The following is a 17,639-nucleotide window of genomic DNA, read 5'->3' as shown; positions in this document are numbered from 1 at the left end:
TTAAACTACAAAGTTAAACATTTATTTGTATTAATACTACGATGAATTACAGGGAATATTGATATTTATGACCATCATCTTGCGTCTTGTCTTGAGACGGTTTGTTTTCACTAATGCTTTCCACACTACTTTGTCGTCGTAGGGATTTCAAATCAGGAGTTTTCCTAGATTTTCCGTCGCGTTTTATTTTCTGACCATGTTGACCATTATTCTCTTTTTGTGACAGCACCTCTTCATCACTTTCTGTGGTACTGATAGTTATAACGGGTATAACAGAGCTAATAGAATCAGACTGCTTCGACTGATTACTGGACTGCGATGTCTGCTTTTCATTGAACTTCTTCCCATCACACTTTTCTTTGGATATTTCTTTCACAATTTTGGCTTTAGTTGCTTCTTTTGCATCTTGTATTTGTTTTTCAATAACTGCTTTTTTTTCAGTACGATCATCAATTTTCTCAAGCTTGACTTTCAGACCTTTATTAAATATTTCATTCATTTTATATTTTTTCGCACCATCAGTTTTGAACTCCACACTAGTCTTGGCTTTCTGATCCGGTTTAAGTATAAAAATGTCTTTTATTTTCAGTACGTCTCGAGGAAGGGTTTCATGAAAATCTGTATCTGTTTCGTCGTCAGCATTGTTAGGCAAAGGGGAGGGATCATCCACTTCGGAAACGGCTCCTACGTCAGTTTTTTTATCAAGTGCCATACCAACTATTTTGGCGAAAATACCACCTGAAACAAGAACTGCTTTAAAAAGAAAGGTTTAGATCAGACCTCCGCATTAAGAATGTCGCCTGTATTACCGCCGTATTTTTTATACGACTTTTATGTTATTTTTGCCAGGATAGGTATTCCAATCTTATTTTTTTACACCGGTATTCAAATTATATAAACCACAAGCTTCCGTCCGCGGCTTCGCCCGCGCCTAGTTCGGTTATATCGAGTTTCCAAGAGAACTCTTCAAAAGTCTGGGATAAAAACTATCCCTTGTTCTTTCTCAAGGTCAACTCTATCTCTGTACCAAATTTTATTAAAATCAGTTCAGTGGTTTAGACGTGAAAGCTTAACAGACAGACATACAGACACAGACAGATAGACAGAGTTACTTTCGCATTTATAATATTAGTAGGAATTGAGCATACTTACCTTTTTTCTTAGAAATCTTAATAGGTTCGTTCATTTCCTCCGTCAGAGTCTTTCGGTCATCTGAATCAATTGATTTGCTCATTGGCAATGAAGGTAAAGCCTTTTTCCATCTTGCAAATGGCGTATTATCCATAGCTGAGGAACCAGCTCTTCTCCTCGTATCAGCAAGTTGAAACATTTTCCTGCGCTCTTCAGTTCTTTCACGGCGTAATTGTATCTATAAATAACAAGCCTTGAAAATCTTTGCAAATTTTTTCCAACATTATCTACATCAAAGTAGTTTTTGAAAGACTTATAGTGAGTTGCACCCTTTAACTTCAACGATAACAGAACCATTCCCAATTGTCAAATGGCTTATTTGATCAACGGGCGGCAGTTTCATGGTTGATTATAGTTTGGTTATCGTTATAGTTCAATGGTGCCACTGGGTCTTATATGGAGAATTTATTAGCAAAATGCCAACTGTCACCCTTACCTTCAAATCATTATTCGCTTCTCTCAATGAGTTTGTCAGTGATGTTAAATAGTAAATTATCAATATTAATAATACAAGCAGAGGAATAACTATTGCAGGTGAAGCTATATACTCCAGAGCAAAATTCAGGCTATTGGGTAATATTTTGTATATATTAATTGTTAAGATATAATAAATCTTATCGTATTCGGAAAAAGGTCCACAGTGCCACGACGGCTTAACCCAAACTATGGTGTATCCAACTGGAAGTACGCAGAGGAATAACATCGTTAGCAGTAAGGCTAAGTAGAAGTTATTGCTTTTGGAAACTCTAAAGACGACTGCGTGAGGGACGTTACAGGTCATCACTGCCCAGGAACGTAAGTACATCATGATCATCAGCTTCACAACATTCAGGACAACTAGTCCTGGGGAAAAGAACATTCCCATCCAGACCATTCCCTGGTTGTTTATAAGATGAAGAATATTTTCGGCAATTTTAAAGTCTCCGTATTCAGGGAATTTCTTTTCGAGGTCCCAGCACCAGCATCTGTTCATGTATCGAACAAAGAGGGCGCGAAAGAAATCCATGAATAGTGTACCAAGCAGGACGAAAACCTGAAAAAGAGAATAGATATCAATAAAGTTAAGAGTGTGTAAGCAAAAGTATGTAGTAATCAAGAAGTGTGTCTCCGAAGCTGTTGTGTTGAATTTATTGCCTGATACTCGTATGAGCTTGCTATTAAAAGTGATTCAAATATAATTCTCCTTACCCCATTCCAATTTTTATGGCCTTACCATGACAGCCATTTTGTCACTTTCCTCTTATACAGGCTGTGTCGTTCACAATTACATTAAATCCTATCGCATATACTTTATGATATTCTATGGCGAATTGTAAAAAAAAAATAACCTAATTCATTCAGTGGTTTAACCACAGTTTTATAATTTACAACATCATGTATAAAGTAGAGATAAAGTTAGGAATATCGAATGTTTTGATAAGTTGACAGATTTCAGTTTTCAAGGGAGAATTTCAGATGTTTGTAATGACTGACTTTTATATGGTGTTCTAATTTGACTTTACTTTGTTTCAAAAAAATTTACGTATTTTTCTTTTTTCTTTGTGTTAATCGACATATATTAACCAGTATATTAAATCATTTCATTTGATGTGATTGTAAACGACACACCCGATATGTACAGTTAAAAAAATAACTAAAATATTGGGATTTTACAGATTGGCGTAGCTTGATGCGCTGGCGTCTGTATTAACTTACCAGGTCCATCATTGTCAACTTTACTAGCTCTTGCCCGAACATGGTTTCCCAGCATAACTTGAGTAACTTTTTCCTGGTAGGCACAGATAAATTATACATCTTCCTGTCTTTTTCAATATATACTATATCTATAATAGTCACATTTGTACCATTCTTTGAATTCACCATATCGTTTATATTGGAAGGACACAGTTTTACGTAGCAGACTCTTTTGACAATAGTACAGTTTGACATGAAAAATACTTGTTTGATATTGCTTCCATTACAGTTTACTGTACAATTGAATGTAAAATCAGGACAAATTTCGACGGTTGCAATCGTTGTAGTTTTCAAAGTATTGGTCACTGCAGATTGAATTGTAACCTCAGTCGCGATATCATAATTTTTGGCCTTGTCGTGAGCTTTTGTAGGTTGTAAAGTGGAATATGGAGTAGATGTTTCTATAACATCGTACTCAGTTGTATATTTAATCGTACTGTCTGTAACGTCCATACTAGTAGTTGTATCTATCGAGTACGTGGAGTCAGTTACACTGTTTCTTGTCGTCTCGGTATTTTCTCCAGTTTCTAAACCTTCAATATCACTGGTCGTTTCAAATATGTTTATATATGATACAAATTCAGTATCAGTGACCGTTGTTTCACTATCTGTGGTAGTATCCATGCCATCACTATAATCATTGATGGTATATGTCATATCGGAACTTTCTGTAACTGTAGAAGTTTCAGTACTAGTATGTTCATTTGTATTAACAAATTCGAATGAATTGTAATCAGTTACAGTGCTCGAATATTCATCATATGTAAAATTATTGAAGGTGTCCGTTTTTGCTGCTGTGGTTGACTCAGCAGTGTCATAGAATGTATATTCGTATTCATCTAAATCTGCATTAGTATCATTGTCATTTGTAAAATTGAGCGTTTGTTGAATGCTTATGTTTCTCAATCTTTCCAGTTCTTTTATTCCCAACAATATACTGTCAATTGTAGTAGTTTCAATATTATCAAAGTTGTCTTCTTTTTTGGTGTTTGACGCAGAAGTTACAATTTGGCGAGGACGTCTCAAGAGTATTTTAGGAGCCAGTTTTTTTGGGAATGGCGCTGAAGCTGTTTTTAAAACAATCCCGTCAGCTAATTTCACCGGTAATGTAATCTGTATGTCGCAGGGCCCACACGAAATTATCTGCTCAACGCAAAAGTCTGGTAATCTTGTTGTATAAGATTCACTTAGATTCAATGTTTCATTCGGTGTTATAGTTGCATTTAAATTAAGTGTTGGTTTTAACGAATCCAGTTCCTTGCTCATGCCCTCAATTTTGCTGAATAAAGCAAATATAAGGGAGTAAAGATTGAGGAGATTCAACAACATGATCCTACAAGAAAAAAAAAATAATTTAAAAACGTATTATACCCCGCGCGGCGAATGATGATCCCTATGACAGTTCGTTAGCGCTTAACATTGTAGTGACGGCCTGTCACAACAAATCCTTAACAGGCCCATTAAAAATTCGAAAAAATCATAATTGTGTACATTTGTAAATTATAAATATGAATATTAAGAAATTATTGCGTAATGTTCGGAAATAATGGAAAAAAAACTCAATCGAAATGTACATGGTACGTGCTGCAAAAGTTACGTCGTCAAGCTGTTATCGAAAAAAAAGGGACACATCGATACACAAAATATCGATAATTTGTTGGTACAAATGCTTTGAGTAAAAAAAAACACAGTATATTTGTATTTTATTTTTAATCAATCTGTATCAGATACAGGGTCAAGTGGATCCTCAAAATCTGAGTCCGAACTGCAGCTATCTGTGACGTTTATTAGTAGAGGTTGGTCAATAATATTGTCGAATTGAACATCTCGATCCCATTTTGTTGTTCACGAGCAAAATAGTCTCGCAAACGAACTACAAACTCGCGAACTTCAGTGTTGAGAACAGTTTTCCGCTGTCTTTTCGGCATTTTGCAAAACCGAAAATCAACAAATAACAGCGAAAACAGAAACAAAACTCAGCTAACAAAGAAACACGTGGCGCATACAAGGCGTTAGAGCACTCGCAAGTAGTCGCAAGCAGACTGACAAGACATGATATGACTGAATTAAAAAAATACGGTAGGTCTATGTCCACCTTTTAAATATTTTTCCATGAAGCTGAAAATTATGAATTCTTTAAAATTAAATTCAAAAAGAATTCTAAAAATTCTTCTCTTTAAATTGTGCAATTTTAATAAAAATTAACGTACAGTAAAATAAAATATAATAAAGCCGTTGAATGACTTGGCTGAATGACATGACCTTTGCCTAACAGAATTTTATCGAAGTTTATTTATTTATTTATTTAGGCACACCAACAACTTATTTACAAATACTTTCACATATATAAGTTTACTATTGTAATAAGTCCTGCGTAAATATGTTAATTACAGGTGCGCACAACGTTCAAATTAAAAATAACTTAAATTAAACTAAACCAAACTATGCATAACAAAAATAATAATAAAAAAAAAGAAGAAGAATCGATAGAGGTAAATGACAAGGTACTATTCAAATTGGTCAATTTTGTGCAAAATTTAATTTATATGAGGCATTTACATTGCGCTTAAATTTATTATAGGAATCATGGAAAATGTCAAAATTGTCCGAGCTCCCGCACAAAGAGTTATATTCACTGCAAATTCGTGCCATAGGCGAGCGTTTACCAACATTGGTTCTGTAAAATGGAATGTGGAATGGTTTGGTGATTGGGTATCGCGGTATTCTGGTGGGAACAGCAAGTTTAATGTGATGAACTAATTCGCTACAATCTGTCTTTCCATTAATGAGTTTGTGTAAGAATTGAATGTCATGAATTTTGCGACGATTATGGAGAGTATTCATTTTAAAGAAATTTAGTCTTTGATAGTATGGGACCCTATGTGAAATTCCGGACGAGATATACGCCAGATGTCTGGTAAACGCTCGTTGGATACTCTCAATCCTCTGAGATTGCACAGCATATATGGGACTCCACACTTCAGAGGCAAATTCCAGATGACTTTGTACAAGACTATAATATAATATTTTTTTTGTCCGTATAAGACGAAACTCTTTGGTATTTCTTTTTATGAATCCTAACATCCGAGCTCCTTTTTTTGCTGCCGCGTTAATATGTGAGGAAAAGGTTAATTTACTGTCTATAATAACACCCAGATCTCTAATTTCATTGACTTCTTGCAATATTGTTCCATCAATATTGTAATTCGAGTGTATAGGAGCTCTTCTTTTTGTGTACTTGATGTGGTAACATTTAGATGCGTTGAGAGTCATTGAATTTTTTTGACACCAGTCTCGAATTCGGTCAAGGTCTTTTTGAATAAGATCAACATCGGATGTAGAATTTACTTCTCGATATATCTTTAGATCATCTGCGTATAGGGACAATTTTGAGTGTTTAATTTGATTCGTGATATCATTGATAAAAACAGTGAATAAAGTGGGTCCGAGATGAGAGCCCTGCGGCACGCCAGACCTGGCAAAGTATATTTCTGAGTCATACCCCTTTACTGATACTGTTTGTGGTCTTTGGAATAGGTAGGATTGAAACCAATTTAAAAGACTTCCGTGTATGCCAAGGGATTCAAGTTTGCTCAGCAAAAGGGGATGACTGACTTTGTCAAAAGCACTAGAAAAGTCTGTGTATATAGCATCAATTTGTTTCCCGTTGTCAACAGCCACAGACAGATCCGACACAAAAGACACAAGGTTGGTTTGAACGGAGCGGCCGGTTATAAAGCCATGTTGTGCAGTTGTGATGATACTATTCATGTATTTTGTAATGATAGGACATAGTAGGGACTCACACAATTTTGAAAAACAAGACAGAATGGAAATAGGACGGTAATTCTTTACATTATTCTGATCTCCTTTTTTAAAGACAGGTACGATTCGAGCTTTTTTCCATTCATCCGGAAAGACGCCATCCTCAAAAGAACGATTGAGGATTAGGCAGAGCGGTAAAGCAAGATATTGTCCACAACGTTTGACAAATAAAGGAGGTATCATATCCGGACCCGCGCCCTTCAGAGTATCCAATCTTTTGATTTTATTTAGAACTTCTCTTTCTGTGAATCTAATACGGCCAAAAGAACTACTTGATGATGAATTTATGACACAATGTAATGTTTGATTAGAACAGGAACAGCTGTAAACGGATGAGAAATGACTTGCAAAGAGATTTGCTATACCAAGACCATTATCCTCAGTTAGCTCGTCAGAATGCATAATTCCAGGTAGTGATAGATCTCCCTTGCGCTTACTGTTTACATAATTCCATAAAAGTTTGGGGTTTTTAACAATGTTATCTTCTACTCGGGTGATATACTTATTATAACATGCCTTCAATTGTTTCTGGCAACGGTTTCGCAGAATTTCGTACTCAAGCTTATCACGAGGATTTTTGTATTTCATGTACTTAAGTCTCTTAGAATTCTTTTCTGAGAGAAGCTTTCTAAGTGCAGTGTCAAACCAGGGTGGAAACTCAGACAACCTTGCCCTCCGTTTAGGTACATACTGTGCAATAATATCTCTTAACAGTTGGTAAAAGGTAGATAGCATATCATTCACAGTTACAGATTCCAAGAACGCAATGTTCCAGTTAATACTTTTTAGTTTTGTTATTATTTTTTTATAGTCGGCTTTAAAAAAGTTAAAGTCGCATCTAGGATTTGATTCCAAGTAACTTTGCGAAACATGTGAAGTGAGATTAAGAAGAAGGGGAGGATGTTTTAGATCCACTTTAGTGACTAGACACTAGAAGGCATCACTACAGTACTGTCAGTATATTTGTCAGAATTATATCTAAAAAATTACCGTCTACATTACTTATGGCATTTACTTGTTTTAAATCGTTTTCTGTGATGAAATCTATAAAAGAATAACCTATTGTAGAATTATAATTTGACGGGATCAGATAATTAAAGGACTCTTTGGTCCATTTGATAAAACTTAAGTTTAAATCGCCCATGATAATTATGTCACTAAATAACATGGTTCATAACATTAGACGTATTATCGAGGAATTTGCTAAGTGATTCCAATCGGACAGGTGGAGGTAAGTAGACGACGCATAAAGCATCGAAGTTTCGCATCACTATTACTACTGTCAGTTGAAACGTCATACGGATCATGATTCGCCGCGCGGGGTATAATTGCTCGAAAAGCGATAAAATAATCATATAAAGAACAATGTCAGGTTTCGGCCCACCCAAACAACTTTTAAAACTAAATTCTCACGGACACAAAGTTCTTTACTACAACAATTTAAATATAAAATACTAACTTATAAAATATTTAATTGTTATCTAGAACTTTAAAAAAAAAAAAAAAAACATTTTAATAAGTAATTATTTTGTTTATCGAGTTCAGGTTTTTCGTTTTAATAATTTGGAATAATTTGGTTTTGAGAAGTTCAATGCAAAAGTGGAAACATAGAAAAGCTTCTGACATTAAACTACACCAAAAAACTGTAAGAATTTTCACTGTCCATGAAATATTTTTATTGAGCCTAAGTTACTATGGCCGTCTGACATTGTTCTTTAACTATTACCTGGCTAGTTGTAACCTGAGCTGCTTTCGTGGGTGATAATGCTCCAGGAATCCAAGCAGTTCAAAAAATACAGGAAATGTTATGGAGATAACCGTGACAACTATTGTCGTTTCGTTCTCTCGCCACCAGCTTCTCACCAGCAAGTTATCGTCTGAGCGATAGACGACGGTGACGACGGCGTAGGCTGACACTGCCAGCAGTATGACGACGCACACATTCACCAGCGCACGCAGGGATATGATGCGCCAGCTGAAATAACGTGAACAGGTTAAATACAACGTGTATCAAATATGTGTATACTACTTATTAGGGTCCCGTACCCAAAAGGTAAAACGGGACCCTATTGTTTTCGCTCCTCTGTCCGTATCCGTGTCCGTAGGCTGTATCTCATGAACCGTGATAGTTAGAGAGTTGAATTTTTCACAGATGATGGTATTTCTGTTGCCGCTATAACAACAAATACTGAAAACTAGAATAACATAAATATTTTGGAGGGCTCCCATACAACAAACGTGATTTTGTTGCTTATTTTTGCTCGACATCGATAACGGCAAAAGGTAGATGCTTGAAAGAATCAGAGAATATGGAATGTGTTATAATTATGGAACGTTTTCTTATGTAGTGGAAGAGCTCGTGGCTAATGGATAATAATAATGGTTCCGAAAAACAAATTAATCTCCAGCGATCTGTGGCCGACTATTATTCTAAATAACCAGCGTTATAATGAATTACCGACAAAAAATCGAAAACATAAACGACAAAAAATATCAATTTTAACTACAAATATGAGCAGGTTCAAATAACTTTTTCTCCTAAAGAAAATTCGATCTTCGAGTAATAAAACTAAAGTTCCGACTAAAATACTGAACTTCCGACAAAATTACTAAGTTACCGACAACAGAGGTTTTGACAAAATAATCATATTTTTACAACTTGCATGAACTGTTATAATTTCTATTGTTGGTTATTAAATTTATTTTTTAACTCTCAACAATAATGAAAATTCCTCAACAGTTTGGCACACGCGATCGGGTTCGGGTCGCGTTCAGCTGTTTTCGTGTGCAAGTTTGAAAGATCCGAGCGCAGTGCGTTTGCAACGACCGATGCTTGCATGTAACGTCTGTTTATGTTAAGAAAATAAATAGTTTTTTGTTGCTTTTGCTTTCATATTTTGACTATTATAACTATTAAATGTACTTATGAAACTACTAACTTACTATCTATTAAGGAAACTTAGTATTATTACGAAATATGGATGAGGTACCCGTGTACCGTTCTGGATCGGAGGAAGAGGAGGGAGCTGGTTCAAAAGTTGGGTGTTGATCAAATGCCTACAACTTTCGAAGGTTGCCCTTGATTTCTCAGGGTTTCCTTCATCAGATCTTGACCTGATGACTATGGGACCAACTGGCAGCTATTCCGCGTCGAACAAAAAAAGAATCACGTAAATCGGTTTATAAACCTCGGCGTAATCGATGTACACACATAGAAAAAAAAAACATACCGGCCGAATTGAGAACCTCCTCCTTTTTCAAGTAAAAGTTATTATTACAAGTACATTTTTATATTTTTTAAAAGTATTCTTTAACCATTGAGAATAATATTTTTAGTATAATGTTATAGTTAAAATGGCACCAAGTCTATGAAATATGAATTAATAGTAGGCAAGTAAAGATTAAAAAATACAAAGCATAGTTTTCAGTACAACGTAATTTATACTGGTAGAAAAGTATTATAGCAACAAACAGTGATGTTTATTTTTCGAAGACTTTAGTATCTCATTCGGTCGTTTCGTAATTTTTATTCGGAGAAAAGTAGTCGGAAAGTCAGTATTTTAGTCAGTAGCTTTAGTATTTTGAGTATGGGCAATTCTTATTTTTTTGTCGGAGCTTTTATTACTAGCCGAGCGGGTCGATTGATTATAAGGTTAAGCGACCATTGTCGCGGTCGGTCCGTGTGTGGGTGCCTATCTTGTAATAACTTGTTCTTCCGTGTTTCGGAATACACGATAAACTAGTGGGTTCCGGCTGTATTTTGAACATCTTTGGCAGTCGTTACGGGTAGTCAGAAGCCAGAAAGTCTGACAACCAGTCTTACCAAGCGATATTGAGTTGCCGGGGATTGCGGAGGTCAGATAGGCAGACAGGTAAACCAGTACTCAGTTGTATCCAGTTAGACTGAAGGCTCACCTCAACATAGTTGGGAAAAGGCTAGTCAGATGCCGACTTATTTATTTCACGATTAAGGAAAAAATCTTCTACTCAGAGGATATATTTACTGGCAAATTAATGACTTTCGTCTAACTGTTACTTTAAGCCTGCATTGAAAATATCAGAATTCTGTCAACAGATTCAAAAGAAAATATTGTGTGATTCAAATGAAATATTATGGCCAAACTTACTTCCTCAAATCTTTTTTCTTTTCGGCTTCTTCCAGTAAAGCTTCTTTGAATCCTAGAATGACGGATGCAATACGGTTGTGTGCGGTCTCCGTATTGCCGATCATGAAGTCCCACCCCGTGAAAAGTTTCCATGAAAATATGCATTCGTCTTCCTTTTCCGATAATTTTGACATTCTTGAGTTCTCTGCCATCCTGTGAAACATTTATTTGTGTAACACCCAGAAATTGGGTGTTTCTACTTTAATCTTTTATCGGATTAGAGCCCTGCCTCACTAAGACGCCATGGCGACGTCGCCAGCGGCGTAGGTCTGGCTACTTCTGTCATCCGCAGGTCGCCAAGACGAGTGGCCATGGCGTCTCGACAGTCAGTTGTTTAAATCAAATAAGTACTATATTTCGAGTGAGCGTCATAAAATGGCGGCTGACTGGCGACCACAATGTCGACTGAGTGAGGGAGGTGCGCTTTTACCGTGTACATTATAGTGGCAACCGTGGTAGCGTCGCCAAGTTGCCACGGTAGCCAGAAGCCACGTAGGGAACTGCAGCTCGTGGCCACGCCTCCAATTTGGCGACGTTGCCAAACTGTCGCCAAGTTCCATACATTTCAATAATAACTGCTTGGATACGTAGCCGGCGACGTCGCCATTGGCGTCCTAATGAGGCAGGGCTCTTAATTTGATATAAGTTGGCGGTTTCAGCCCCAAGAAGCGCGAAATAACACTCCCATCTCTATAATGATAGTTCAGTCTTTTCTTCGAGAAACCTTGAGGAAAATCAGTTTCGCCTTTATCATATAAGTTTCCAGCGGTTATATGTACCTAGTTACTGAGGAAACTGCTTTCCATATCCAAATAAAAAATTAGTTATTCTGATAATAAGCTACAATACGACCAACTTTCTTCATGATGTGAATTCCTATAAGTGAGAAAACACATTGCATGGTTGTGTTTGTAATTTTTTTTTTGTATGAAGTGTTGTGTATTTCTTGTTGGAATTCCTAATAAAAAATAAAAAAAAAACCGTTCAGCCGTCTTCACACATGCAATCACACACACACGCACATACCATCTTCCTCCTTTATAATATTATTCGTGTGATAGTGTGAAGTCGTATCATTTGTTTAAAATGATAGCGTGATAAGCTAAATAATTTTGCAAACTTCGGTTTCCCTGCATGCCCATAAGCATCCAGAATTCAGAGCTGCAGCTGGCATACGTTACACTTGTCTCATAAAATCCAAAATAACTAACTTTCTCAGTATGGCCACGAAGCTATAAATATAAACGGCGAGTCCCGTCAGGAAGTATGCGAGAGGCATGCGGTACTGAGCTCGTTCCACGTTGCTATAGTAACCGTAGAAGATGGGCGAAAATTTCAGGACACCCTCGAACTCCCACAGAGTCAAAAGATTCGTAGCGTTTTGTTTCTCTTCCTCCATGATCGTCTTCCTTTCGCCGTCTTGCTGCGGATTCGCTGTTAGATACTGAAAATGTATTTTGATGTTTAATATGAGACGAGTACAATAACACACAACATAGAAAAAAAAATTAATGGGTTTGATAAAATATCTGATTTGAAAGCTTTATATGGATCATTCGTTATTGAAGTATGACTATCACTACATAGTATTAAACAAAGTCACTTTCTCTGTCCCTATATCCCTATGCATGGTTAATTTTTATAAACTACGCAACGGATTTTGATGGATGATAGATAGAGCGATTAATGAGGGAGATTTATATGTATAATAAGATCCATTAAATAGTGGACTATTGCACCCGTACGAAGCCGGGTCCCTAGTTTATAGTATACTAGCTTTACGCCCGCAGTTTCACCCGCGGACCGATTTAACTGCTTCCCGTAGCCGGATGGTGACAAAAATCCTACGTCCTTCTCCCAGGACTAAGCTATCTCCTCTCTTATTTTAGCTTAAACGGTTCAGCCATTCTTGAGTTATAAAATGTGTAACTAACACGAATTTCTTTTATTTATAGTATATTCAAGTGTGTGGGTACAGTACAGATACTTTGCATACCTCAGGTACAATAACAAAGACGAGAAGCACGAAGCCGATAACCAGGTTAACCCAGAACAGCCAGCGAAGGAAGGTGAAGTACGAAGCCACCACGGAGCCGAAGTGTGACTCGATCTCCTTGATGCGCAGCTCCCAAGGAATCAGCAGGTTCGAAGTGTTTGCTGCCTCACGTTTCATTTGTTGCCAGTACTACAGCAAAAAATAATCATTTCTTGGCGATTAATTGGTCTAGATCATCTACTTGGTGCATACGCGCAAGTGACAAGGGACCTGTCCCTTGACAAGAGCACGCGGGTGGGTATTTCGCTTTGGTACATGTGCGAGTCGCTGGAATCACACGTTTTGAAAATGCATGTAACCTGCGCATGTGCCTCAACATGCGCAAGCTACTTGCACCGTGTAGATGCACGCTAATTAATTTATTGCGAATTAGATTAAAAATAAGATGGTTTTTTTAAGAGGGCCCCAAAATGTTACACCGTTTGAATTGGTGAAGCTATAGCACTTTCATAAGAAAGTCGTTTGTTACATATAATGTATACGTACCGAATTCAGCAAGATATTGAATCTGGCGTAGATGTCTCTCGTGCTCTTCGACTGAGCCAGCCTTTCTTGGAGTTGGCCCTCATGACGTTTGATGTATGCTTTGGCCTATAGACAATAATGATGCTGATATATTGGAAAAAGATAGCAGATGTTTAGGTTGAAGATGTAAGGTTCACCAAAGATGACGTCAAAAACACAATGAACATAAGATATTTTATCATTTATTTACAGATAGGTTGTCTGGTGTCACACACTTACCTCAGGTACTGGTCTGGATTGATAATGATTTCAGTTAATGAGGAAGGCTAAGGCCAGTAAGTCTGACACAGTCTTTCCCGGGTAATTGGGTTAAGAAGGTCAGATAGGCAGTCGATCTTTTTAAAACACTGGCACTCAGGCAAAGCCGACCCCAGTATAGTTGGGAAAAGGCTCGGGAGATGATGATGAGGAAGGCTATGTAGTTAAAATAGTGCTCGGTCCGCGGGCTGAACCTACGAGGCTAAAATTCTAGTTCCTCAGGTTAATTAAACTTTGTTGTCTAACCTGATGTACGATCTTGAGTTTCCTTCGCATTCCGAGGGGCTGCTGCTTCACGGAGCCCAAGACTTCCTTGTGCAAGTGAATGTTCTCGAAGATTTGCTCCTGCGTAGCTACCGCCAACTGGCCGTCCTCCATCGATATGGCAGTGCTGAATATTGTGTTGAAGTTAGTGTTAACCTAATTGTCAACTTGAATACAATATAACAAAGAGATGTCAGCAACCCCAGCGGGGCCCAGTAGGGCCAAGGCCTGCCGAGGCTGCGGGATTGTTCGATAGAGTTACCGCAGCCCCAAAAAGGACATAAAAGGCCTACGACGGAACACGACGGTTTTTAGTCAGTAAGAGTCTGACACTCCCTCACTGCTGCTGACCCACAGCGGGAGGGGTCATTTGATAATTTTTGAAGTCGTTAAAAAAATATAATGAACCAGCTATCACTTCTAACTTGAACCAAACCTCACTTTAATGTTGTTTAATGCTTTTGTAGTGTGTATGAACTTATTTTTTATCATTGGCGAAAAGCAATATCTCTGACTTTAAAATTCAACCCTTGACCTGATACAGATTCAACCTGGTAAATATAGGTTACTCAGCCTGCAGTGTTAATACCCTCCGAATATTTTAATCCCCTTTTTGTTGAAAACTGCTGCCTGATAATGATTAAAAAAAAAACTTTTTTTGACGTATTCGATTATTTTATGTATTTTTCTTCGCTATATTTTGCGCTTCTTGCGCATCCGCGGTCTGATTAGACCATATCTGGGAACTCTGGAAATGATCCCAACACAATTATAATTGACAAAAGCCAGGGCTTTTATGGCCAGACACTTACTCCCCAGAGCTGGTGGTGAAGACAGAAGACCGCCTACGAGGCCTGGTTTCGTCGGCGAGGAAGGGTGAAGAAGGCCGCCTCGCTCTGCCCTTTCGTGACCTCCTCACGCTAGCTCTTCGCTGACGCAGCACTGCGCTAAGGCTCGCTGAGTAGTCCTCGTCTTCCGAACCATCTGCGGAAAGTTAGTGTTCCTATATAGTTGCTGACGCTTTCTTTATCACGGGTAAAGAAAAAATGGAGATGCTATAAGGAAGTTAGGCGCCATCTTATTTATTTATTTGGGAAAACAAACAGTAGTAAATTAAGTAGGTAGGAATACGGACAGTAATAGCCGTGGTAATAGCGTAGACCAAAGCTTAACCAATACACTACATTACAATAATTGTTAACGTTTGATACTCACAAATAAGATATGGTAAGCATATTAAATGGTTATAGGTAACATATTTGCGAAAACACAAATAAAATAACAGAAAAATAAATTATGGATCAATTGATCACGTAAACAATAATATTATGTCAATATATGACATATCCTATAATGATGTCCTATAATGACAGGATTAGCAAAAAAAATACGCTGTTCCGTTTCAAGAAATCACACCAATATATTCTGGAAAACATATAATCAATAGCAAAATATACAATCGATACAGACGTCACTAATCAACGTTTTTTTAATTATTACATAGTTATTTACGTATTTACATTATTATAATCAATATATATATAATGTCGTGTTGGCCTAGTGGGTGAAGAACCAACCTCTCGAGTATATAAGGTTCCAGGGTTCCAGTAGGTGGGTTCGATTCCAGGTCAGGCAAGTACTAATGTAACTTTTCTAAGTTTGTATGTACTTTCTAAGTATATCTTGGACACCAATGGCTGATAAAAAGGTGAAGGAAAACATCTTGAGGAAACCTGGACTGTAAAGTCTGAAATCACCAACCCGCATTGAGCAAGCGTGATGATCAATGCTCAATCCTTCTACGTGTGAGAGGAGGCCTGTGCCCAGCAGTGGGACGATAAAAAGGCTGTAACAGTAACAGTCAATATATACACTTATTATCGAACTTATTACCTAAAAATAAAAATCCCGCCTGCTGGAAGCGTACCCAAGAGGCTGGCAGCATTGCCACGTTGGATTTTTGACCAAAATAAAAATAAACAAACTTGATCCATACTTACTAACTCAATACTAAATAACTAAGAAGGATGCTTCAAAACCCAATACCACCTTCATAGGTATATATGTAATTTAAACATACCCAGCGGCGAATGTTCCAGAAATTACCTGGATTTCTTAGAATAGTATTCCGAGATAGCTACTGTGAAATTCTACGAACAATCCTTACTAAGCATGCGGTTTAGTTTCTACTACAATTTTGAAATAAGTACTTGCAATAATTTTACCGCTTATTTAAGAATAAGGGACAGTAATGAATGCGTGTAGGTAGCGATGCTCTGAGGAATGCACAGACATTATTTTTTAGCTAAGTCAACGGGTTTCGACGGACCCTAAACAGGTTGAATTACAAATTAATCCTGTTTTCGATCTGGCAATTATTGTTTTGGACGCAAAAAATCGCAGTTTTCAAGCACGATAGAAGCAAGATCGAAAAAGGTCATGCTTGTAAATGGGACCTCAGGTATACTGTTAAGCATTAAAAGTCAGTGTCTAATGGATGTACCTAAGTTCATTTCGGCACAGATTTCTAGGCCGATTGTCTTAAAATTCTTTCTAATTTTGCTTTTGGAAGTAGTTATCATTCATCAGATTCTGACCTGATGACAATGGTGCCACCTGGGAATTAAAAAAAAGGAAAAATCGGTCCAGGCGCTTTTGAGTAATCGGTGAACGTAAATAAAAAGAAGATCTATACGATTTAAGAACCTCCTCCTTTTTGGTAAGTCGGTAAAAAAAATATGTACGATGCAAATAATGTATTCTTAGTTGTACTATAGTTTATTGCACAAGTATAGAGAGAAGTTTATTCATTTAATAATAGATCGCTCAGTAGTAACAATTTCACGCAAGTACAGTCATACACAACACTATTTCAGATAGATACAATATATCATATATAATTTTGTACTATTCGCAAGGCAGTTTATAATTCGCATTTTTTGTATCGCATTGCAGACAAACATAAATTCACACATTTTATTCACTTGAATAAAATCACACGATGCATGTTTTTAGGAAGATTAGAGATAAGTGACGAATACTATAAAACTAGCTTCTGCCAGCGGTTTCACCCACATCCTGTGAGAACCTCTGCACGAACCCGGATAAAAAGTAGCCTGCAGCCTTCCTCGATAAATGGGATATCTAACACTGCAAGAATTTTGCAAAATGGACCAGTACTTCCTAATATTAGCGTGTTCAAACAAACAAACATACTTACAGCTTTATAATATTAAGTATAGATCGTTTATCGTACCTCCAGCCGATGGGGAGAATTTGACTTCATTGCTGACGGGCGTCTCCGAAGGCAGGTGGAACAGGTTGACTCCTGAGGAAGACATGCTGCCAGGGTCTGCCCAAGTGACCGACAGCCGGTCCACCGAAGGCTGCGGAGATGCGGGCGGGTGATCGCACGAGCCCTGACAGAGAACAGCGTACTGGTACAGGTATAACTTGCATGTGTAAAACAAAGTCACTTTTTCTGTCCCTATATCCCTGTGTCCCTTTGTACGCTTAAATATTTAGAACTACGCAAGAGATTTTGATGGGGTTTTTTTAAATAGATAGAGTGGTTGAAGATGAAGGTTTATTGTATAATAACATTGATTAAATAGTGGGGA

At 37.4% G+C, this 17,639-nt stretch overlaps 1 protein-coding gene across 1 annotated transcript; it reads right to left on the bottom strand.

Moving 5' to 3' along the window:
• LOC124645455 (transmembrane channel-like protein) lies at window positions 1-17,375 on the bottom strand. The gene is made up of 12 exons (XM_047185263.1): window positions 17,276-17,375; window positions 14,832-15,003; window positions 14,002-14,146; window positions 13,459-13,563; window positions 12,913-13,101; window positions 12,128-12,360; window positions 10,878-11,069; window positions 8,477-8,725; window positions 2,887-4,258; window positions 1,628-2,224; window positions 1,153-1,369; window positions 1-738 (listed from the first exon to the last, which is right to left on the bottom strand). Exons 1-12 carry the CDS (start codon window positions 17,358-17,360, stop codon window positions 47-49), a joined length of 4,248 nt encoding a protein of 1,415 aa, XP_047041219.1. The 5' UTR covers window positions 17,361-17,375; the 3' UTR covers window positions 1-46.
• Between the last annotated feature and the right edge of the window lie 264 nt (window positions 17,376-17,639).

This window comes from Helicoverpa zea, chromosome 31 (assembly GCF_022581195.2).
Source record: "Helicoverpa zea isolate HzStark_Cry1AcR chromosome 31, ilHelZeax1.1, whole genome shotgun sequence".
NCBI classification, from domain to species: Eukaryota; Metazoa; Arthropoda; class Insecta; order Lepidoptera; family Noctuidae; genus Helicoverpa; species Helicoverpa zea.
The sequence above is the reverse complement of the archived record's forward strand: the minus strand, read 5'-3'. Positions and strand labels throughout refer to the sequence as shown.

Coding starts and splice junctions, on each gene's coding strand:
- LOC124645455 (XM_047185263.1), bottom strand. CDS start 17,360: ATGTCTTCCTCAGGAGTCAACCTGTTCCACCTGCCTTCGGAGACGCCC. Junction 12,361..12,912: donor TCTTTGTTATTGTACCTGAG/GTATGCAAAGTA, acceptor ATACATTTTCAG/TATCTAACAGCGAATCCGCA. Junction 2,225..2,886: donor AGTTGACAATGATGGACCTG/GTAAGTTAATAC, acceptor TCTCTTTTTCAG/GTTTTCGTCCTGCTTGGTAC.